At 45.2% G+C, this 8,787-nt stretch overlaps 1 protein-coding gene across 4 annotated transcripts in view; it reads right to left on the bottom strand.

Moving 5' to 3' along the window:
• Positions 1-974: 974 nt before the first annotated feature.
• Positions 975-8,787, bottom strand: part of ZFYVE26 (zinc finger FYVE-type containing 26) — a 70,732-nt gene continuing 62,919 nt past the window's right edge. For all 4 annotated transcript variants that reach the window (XM_054025320.1, XM_054025317.1, XM_054025319.1 and 1 more), the window contains exons 37-42: positions 8,479-8,681; positions 7,515-7,656; positions 6,984-7,043; positions 5,475-5,657; positions 4,642-4,686; positions 975-3,531 (exon numbers count right to left, since the gene is read on the bottom strand). In XM_054025320.1, coding sequence (XP_053881295.1) covers positions 3,322-3,531; positions 4,642-4,686; positions 5,475-5,657; positions 6,984-7,043; positions 7,515-7,656; positions 8,479-8,681 — 843 coding nt within the window. In that variant the 3' untranslated portion in view covers positions 975-3,321. The remainder of the gene's footprint in view (positions 3,532-4,641; positions 4,687-5,474; positions 5,658-6,983; positions 7,044-7,514; positions 7,657-8,478; positions 8,682-8,787) is intronic.

Raw genomic sequence — 8,787 nt, 5'->3', positions numbered from 1 at the left:
CGCTGTTACTCTTCCTTCTCATGTACTTAAGTTGTTCTTGAGTGGGTGGCAGTGGAATGCACTAGTTTCATGTGTACAGCGTAGGAGTGAAATTAAATACAATATAGGCTGTATATTAGGAAATATTTCCTCATCGTGAAATTTATTAGGTTGTGGAACAAGTCTCCCAACTAATTGAGATATTTAAACCTAGACTAGGTTAGGAAGATTAGCGTGTACAGAACAATTCTGCACTGGTTTCCTGGCTTAGAACTCCACTATTTGGGAACAATCCTACACTGCCTTTTTCCTAGGTCAGGGGTGGGCAAACTACAGCCTAGACATTTTATTCCAACCCTTGAGCTTGTGCCGAGGAGCGGGGTCTGGGGCTTGCCCTGCTCTGGTGCTCCGGGGGAGGGCAGGGGCTTGCCCAGCTCTGTGCAGCTCCTAGAAGTAGAGGCATGTCCCCCCTCTGGCTCCTATGAATAGGGGCAGCCAGGAGGCTCTGCATGCTGCCACCACAGCTCCCATTGGCTGGGAACTGCAGCCAATGGGAGCTACAAGGGCAGTGCCTGCGGACAGGGCAGCACTTCCGCATAGGAGCCTGAGGGGGGACATGCTGCTTCTGGGAGCTGCTTGAGGTAAGCACTGCCTGGAGCTTGCACCCCTGATATGCTCCCATGCCTCAATCCCCCTCCCACCTTCCAAACCCCTTGGTCCCAGCTTAGAGCCCCCTCCTACACCCCCAACCCTCCAGCCAGAGCCCTCATCCACACCCCAACCCCCAATTTCATGAGCATTCATTGCCCACCATACAATTTCCATACCCAGATGTGGCCCTCGGGCCATAAAGTTTGCCCACCCCGTCCTAGGCGTTTTCCATAACAGATGGAGACCCAGACCAGTTACAAACACAAAAGCTGAAGAGGCAGAGGCCACCCAACTATGCTAGAGGTAAAGAACAGAGCAATACACAAAAGAGGGACTGGGGCAAGTGACCTTTGCTGATAGTACTTTATTCTCCTTTGTTCATTGTAAGCAGATTATAACTTAACAAATGGCTCTTTCAACTACTAGTGTTCAATCCATTTTTATGCTTAGGCTTTTTTAAGCCCAACACTAATTGCACTACTCATGACAAGTTTTTTAGGGTCAGGGCCAAAATTCCAGTTCTGCTGGTAAGAAAAAGATCCTTAGAATTCTAAGTTAAGGACTATCAACATTGCAACAAACACTCAATAAAGTGCGTAAAGTACAGTGCAACGAAGTCAAGCCGAAAGACAGGCACAAAAATGGCTGGGCTATATGGCAGGCACCATTCTTTCCTTCTATATTGTTCAAGTTCCTCTCACTGACACATACAGAATGGTAGATACTGCATCAGTGCACACAGTACAGACCTCTCCACCCATATTTATTTGTAGATTTGGTATCAACCCAAACCATAAAAAGTATCACACCCAACAAGATAAGCCTAACCCCTGGAGCACACTGCAAGGCCGGTTCTGTCTGTCTGAGACAATAAAAGCAGCTTTTATTAGCCTTACTAATGGGATCTCTGAGATCTGGAGTTAGGAGATTTTGGAAGTTAAGTGTGGTCATCCCGGATTCTTAGCTCTGAGCTATTTCTAACCCCAAATCCAATGAGCTAAGCATCTCCTGCCGGGAGAGATGTTTGAGTCAGTGGGACAGTGGTCATGAAACACTCAAAATGAGATCAACCAAGTCCTTTTAATCTCATTGGAGGTCTGGTCTATCACAAGGACTCTAGTTGCCTGTTTAGCTTACCTTATGCAATGGAATTAGTTATATTACACTTCTAGAAACCAAACATCTTTATAGATTGCATTTGGCTGCAAGTGAGCCAGTTGACTGTAATATACTGGGAGCTGCTGAAAGGGAAATTGAGTTGCCCATCTCTAAATGTTAGCAGTCTACATCCATAGCACTACAAGCATGTTGTGGGCTGCCAAAGCTAGGGAACTTTTTTTAACCATCACTCATTTCTGCTTCTTCCATTCTCTGCTGCCTGTTTCTCCTTACTCTTTTCCCTCTTCTCTGATTAACAGCTGCAGAGAAGCAGTAGCCAAATCCAAATGCCCCTGAACAGAATCACTTTACACTAGAGGAACCTGCAGTTAAATGAAGTAGACCAGGAGAGTGTGGCTTTTGGTCTGTTTCTAGTCAGCAGCAGACAACTGGGGAAAGAGATTCTGTGCAGCAGCAACTAATACAGGGACATCACTTGAGCTAAAGGATGCCTGCCAGTCCCCAGTGTATTCCAGACAGTCTGAGCTATTTGTTCACCCCAGGAACATATGGGGGGTGTTTTTTTGTTTTGTTTTTTTTTTAAGTATATAACAATTCAGTCCAAAATGTTTCACTTTGTCGGAAGGGGAAAGGTTGCGTTGGGAAGGACACTCGTTGCGTGGCTCAGCAGTCTATTACTTTGCTGGGTGATTAAATTTCACCATATAAACCCTTTTATAAAAGGAAGGTGCTTTCCCTACAGTGCAAGGGGTGTATTGCTCAGCTTGCTTACACTACGGAGAAGGACATAAGAGTCCTTGTGACTATCCAATGACAGTTGTATCACTTAGTGGATTAAACTAGGGAAGCAAGAGGTAAGACAATTCTCACAGACATTCTCATCCTATTTTAAGGTTTCCCTTTGTCTCCCCTTTGTAGTGCATCCCGTTCCAATTACATCCATCCATCCAAGGGCCCAAGCAGCAGGCAAACACTTGCCAGTGATTTCAGCATAGAGACACCTGCCATATACAACTAGCCATTGCCTTTCAAACCAACTAAAGGATTTGCACATACTGTGCTAGTGTAAAAAACATGGTGATAATTAGTATAGATCTTTAAAAAGTCACCTCAAAAGTTCAGTCCCAAGTCTATGTAAATGGAAATAAAACCTCTCTTCAACCTTTGCAATGATAGATTCATTATATAATGGCTCTGGCTAATAGAAATCAGCGATTTAGGTTTCAACCTACACTGAGCTGAGATGGGATGGGATTTGGTCATCAACTATACACAGGTTTACTGGGTTAAAACAAACCCATTGCAAAAGAAATCAATGCCTCTATGAAAGAGCAGAAAAGTGCGTTCTCCATAATCCTTAGTCTTGCTTGGTCAGGTTTAAAAACACACAGAAAACACCCTGAGGTAGAGATTGTTGGTCATTAGAACACAGGATTGGCACTTGTATGAAGTAAATTCCTTCCCTTTAGCTACAGGCACTCTAGCAGCTCCTGCTTGTCACTGAGAGATTGCTGAGCTCCTCTTCTCTGTGCCATATGAAGTCTTCCCTTTTTGGATGTTGGTGCCTGCAAGTTATTTCCTAGTGGTCTGGGTGAACCAGCTTTTTTGTTTGGGCTGGTGCACTGAAAGCCACTGGGCACAGATGGCCTGCACAACGTCTTCCCCGCTGTTCTCGGCCAACTGCCGCACATGCTGCACCAGCTCCACAGCTCTGGTATTCTCTTGTCTCACTGAGACCAGGTAGGCAGAACGCAGCTTGTTGCACTTCAGGTAGGCTTGGATCTAAAGCAATAAAGAAAAGCGGTTGTTCGCCACAGCTTCCCAGACTGAGTTCTAACACACAGGTATAGGTGAGGGCCCATTGGGAAATCTAGTTCAGTAGGCTGTACTATTTAGAGAGGGTGTGAATTGTGATGCAGAGGATATGATGTAGCAGAGGCCAGATTCTGCTATAAGAAGTGTACTACAAAGGGCCAGTGCATTAGACTTTTTAAAATTTAAGCGTCTGTCACTGGCTTTTAGAACTTGGATGCTGATCATCATGGAACCAAAATCAGGCTTCTTGCATGTGTAGTTCATGCTTGAAAACCTCCATATCTGAACAGAAAAGATTCACAGAGGCATTCTGCCCATGGCCTAGTTCTTTCAAAGGTTCACATTAGGGTCACTGTAGCATTGAACTTATTGCAGTGACAGAAATCAAATCCAATTTCTCAGCCTATGTAGAACAGCATGTCTGGCAGTCAGAGCAGGAGAGTGGGAATCAGGACTCCTCGGTTCAAGTTCCAGCTCTGCCACTGATTTGCATGTGACCCTGGAAAGTCACGTGATCCCTGGGCCTCAGTTTTTCCATCTGTAAAATGGGAATAGAATCTATTTACCTATTTGTGAATGTAAAATTATTTGAGAGTCTTATACTGAAGACAGTAGAGAAGTGCAGTGTATATAATTAACAGAAGCCATGTATTTCAGTCTTAGCATAGTCTACAAAGAAGAGAAATTACCAAATCGATGAGATAAAGTACAGTGTGTGCCTACCACAATGGCAATAATATAACACTGGAATAATAATGAACTCAATGCTGGTCTCCATAGATACACAGATCCCCATCAGCTGCCTGCTGCCACTGGGAAATTAAGTGCATCTATGAGAAAATAAGTAGGAAGAACCAAAAAGAACCAACTGAATCTTTGCATTGCCTTTAAGTCCCACACAGTAGCTCTCAGAGAACTAAGAGTCTCTAACTTTTGGGGACACTTCACTCCCAGTGTTGAGGAGAAGAGATTAGATCAGCCACTTACAAGGTATTTAAGCTCAATCTTGAGAAGCTGTGGTTTCCAGGCTCAGTGTTCTCACAGCAGGTTAAGGATTTCCCATTACACTTTACTCACCTTGTTTTCATCGCGGTCCATATCCTGGATCAGATTGTCCAGATCCTGTACTCCAAATGGGAAAAAGCAGGTTACAATTAGAGGACTGTAGATTGCAAACCATTATATCTTTATAGCCTATCAGATCAAAACATTGCACAGATGAAATTACAGCAAGGTGTTTAAATCATCTCAGCCATCAACTGTCCCAGTTCCTGAGGTGCCAGGTACTAAGCCCAAATCTTCCCTCTTACTGCGGCTTACCTTGTGGCCCAACACCACTGCTGTGTCTTCAAGGAACCCCATGAGGGCAGCTTTTCCCCCCCCCATCAGGACTTCCTGCACCCCCTCTACGCAATGGTAGCTCCATGGAGATCTTCCTGGTTTCCCACCTCCACGCCCCACACACACACAGCGCAACGTAAAGGCTTTGTGATGAGCAGGGCAATCTTAACGGGTGGCTTCCTACACAGGCAACGATTCTTGGGGGCACACATGGCTGTGCTCCCTCCTCCATGTGCCCTCTCTACCAGCAAGGGATCTTCATGGAAAGAGATGCCTCCTCATCCCAAACAGCAATGTAAGGGACGATCCCACTGGTAGAAGGATCTTGCACAGCACCTCGCTGGGAGATTTGAGGGAAAGGACCCTGCAGCTAGACAATCACATCCCCCAAACAGCCATTTCCCTGTGCAGATGCACACTGATTTCTCTTGAGATAGAGCATGTGAAATAAGGGGCCAGAAGAGGTTGACAGCATGTCTCAGTGCAGGGTATGGATGCTGAGAGGCAAGGGACTGTCCCCTTTCTAGCCTATTCCACCTCAGAAGACAGTGCCATGGGGGCAGCATTACCTCAGAGGGGATATCCTTAAACTCATCCAGGCAGTTTAGGATGATGATATCCCCGTCATTTTTGGCTGCAACTCCAGACTCATTGACGCATTTAAGGAGCTGCCGGATCTCACTGTAGTTCTGCTGCTTCACCAGCGCCTTGGCCACTTTACTGTACACAGCTGCAGCCTCCAGCTGGAAGTCCTAAAGTGGGAAAATGGAAAGTATCAAAGCAGCATGTTCAGTCATGGCAGATTCTACCAAGCCTGCCCAGAGGAGGAGCACTCTGCTGCTAGGAGAGCAGAGTGTGGCTCAAGTACAGTCCACACTGCTCTAAAACGCAGTCCCTTGCCACCCTCATTTGCCATACAGAAGTACAGCCCTCAGAGCAAGAGGGCCTAGCATGCCATTTTGCTCCGAAAGGCCAGGCCACTCAGATCATAGTGGGACCCTAGTTTCCAGGGGCCACTCCTCTGCACTGGAAATCTGGGCAGCTGCAGTCTGCTCCACTCCAGGCAAGGAAGATTCTCTCCTTGCACCCCACCAAGCTACTAATGTGGGTCCTTCTCAGCTAAGTACCTGGGCTACTAGTACCATGCTGGCAAATATCTCAGCCTCAGCCATCCACACATGCTGGAGAGAGACATTTCCAAAAACAGGGACAGTTTCCAATTAAACACTTTCTGCTCCCTGGATGAGCAGTCTCTAGGAACAGCATAGCGCCAGCTCTGGGTCTGTTTCTTCACTGCCTCCATATCCTGCGCAGTCACTGACACCTGTGCAGAGTGAGTATCAAATGCTACCAAATCTGAATTCTCCATTCACACCTGGGGTAGCACTTTGCAGTGTGAGTGACTGAGGAAGGTGCAAAGCAGTGGAGAACGCTGCTTGGTTACTCTGGGAGAGCAGCAGGGAGGAAGGGAATGCATTGCTAACTCTGTGGATGAGCAAGGAGGCAAGTTAGTTGGCTCTGAAGAGACCAGACTCATCTCTCAGCAGAGCAGGCAGTGCCCTAGTTTTCTCTTCACATGGTGCCTGGAGCCCCTTCCTTCACTTGTTCTCTCCCATCAGAGTGTCCCCTCTCTAATCTCCTTTCCTTCAGTGGATGAGCAGGCACCAATTTATTCAGATGCACAGCAAGACAGCCTTCTGGCTGATCTAGAGATCTCAGAACTGCCAGACTGACATTGAGACACAGACAGGGGAACCTTGAAAATTAAGCTCTACTCCCTCCCTCAAAAAAAAAAAAAAAAAAAAAAAAGTAGCTTAATTAGATCTGGAAGTTGATATCAGTGACCCTCTAAACTAAAAGCTGTCCAGTCAGATCATGTCCTCGGTGGAGAGGGGTCCCTGACAATGCATGGAGGTTTAGAACCTACATAATTGATTGGTCTGTATTTTACACAAACATGGGGACAGATCTGAAACTTATGTTTTCCCCACTTGATGCAAAGGGTCTGGTAATAAACAGTGGTGCTTTACAGGAGTGGAATCAACCTTACATGCAGCAACTTCTTAGGTTTTCCATACCTGGAGGACTCTGAATGCAATTCCAAAACCTTCTTCAATGTTCTTCCCTTCCAGCATGACCTGAGAAGAAATTGCCAACATTAGACATAGGGGAAAGTGAGACATCGCCATTTGGTTATGTATAGAAAAAACTCACAAGGAAATGAATTCACTTGCACAAAGTAGCCCAGGCATTTTACTGCCTCTTGCCTGATTTCAGCACTGCAATAGCATTTGCCAAAAGGCAATTTACAGCCTTGTTAAGAAGTGTCTCTAACAACGGGAGGCAGCATGATCCAGAGAGGGAGAGGCAAAGACATGAGTTCTGTTGTCAGGTGCCCCATGGTGGGCAAGTTACATAACTTCTCTCCCCCTGTAACATAAGGATAAGGATACTTACCTACCTTTAAAATGCACAGAGCTACAACTGAAAAGTACCTTTTGTATTATTTGAGGGTCCAGATGAGTGCTCCAGGCCCCCAAATCATCCTTTAATCCACAGAACACGTCAAGTTAAGGCAGCAACGTTATGCTTTAAATGGTAGTTAGTACCTTGCCAGCTACATCCATCTTCATGTGATTGTTTCCAAAGAGTGTGGGCAAGGTTGAGCCAGTTATCTGAGAGGTCCCTGAACTCTCACACCGATGCAGGAACTTGGTGACTTCCATCTGTAGCTCAACTGTATTGATGTGCCTAGATTGGGAAAAAATTCTCATTTAGCTGGCTACAGAGACGCATTCACATAACTATTAATGAAGTGCTCCGTCCACAAATGATTACTTTACTGAAAGTGTCTCAAAAGGTAGAGGAGTCTGTAACAAATTAAAAATGGCTATTTTAGCTGCTCTTTGACTTGTGCATACAGTAATATTAACATTAGCGCCTTCTGTCTTGCCCCAACTGCAGCACTGAAGTGCTCTCCAGAACTGCATGGGAAATGTGCGTTACGAGTGCTCACCTGAAGTTCAGCATTACGCACACCGACCAGCTGTGTATCCTTAACAACAACTCCCAGACATACACACAGACTAATTTTTGTTAAACTGCCGTCAAGTGTGAAAACGTTTCAGTAACTTTAGAAGAAAATAGACCTTAAGAAAACTGTAGTTATAGACACTCCAAAAGTTAGAAAGAGAGGACTAAACTTCTAACATTTTAAAGTTTGGAAATTCAGTTAACCATCTAACTTGCTTCTAAAGCTCACATCTAGCTCCGCTACTATTCAGGCAATAAGTTTAGCAAACAAAATGTAAATTGTATAGACTACGTCCATATCAGTTTTGCCTACATATAGGAGGGTAGGTGGTACAGGGACTGACATTCTGTCACTTCAGGCTTGTCTTGACCAGGAGCAGTGTTTACCCTACATCTATACTAGGAAAAAGGTCAACTTTAGGTTGGGCTTAGCTAGAGTATGTTAGCTAAGCCCAACCTAAACTCAACCAGTTTTCCTAATCAAGACAAGCCTCAAGTGAAACCTCATTCCCAGAACTTCATTTTCTGTTTTGCAGATACCTTGACACATCAGTGGCTGTCATTTTCTTCCGAAAAGTGCAAGCAGCTTTTTTCCTTCCGGAACTCCTTGAAACCTCCTGCAGGTAGACTTTGAGGTGGTCCTTGACCTTCAGGAGCCATTTCTGTTTGTCTCCCAGCTCTGTGTAAGACTTTGCCTTGTGAGTGAAGAATCTAATGCAGGTCATGGCAGCACGGACATGATCCTCAAAGAAACAAACAAGTAATGAACTTTTAAAAGGGGGAATCATTTGACAACAAGACTATGATCTGTGATGTTGAGAAACGCTGTAAGAATCTCAGAAGCTGAGA

The sequence above is a fragment of the Malaclemys terrapin genome, chromosome 4 (genome assembly GCF_027887155.1).
Source record: "Malaclemys terrapin pileata isolate rMalTer1 chromosome 4, rMalTer1.hap1, whole genome shotgun sequence".
NCBI lineage: Eukaryota > Metazoa > Chordata > Testudines > Emydidae > Malaclemys > Malaclemys terrapin.
This window is presented reverse-complemented; position numbering and strand designations above follow the sequence as displayed.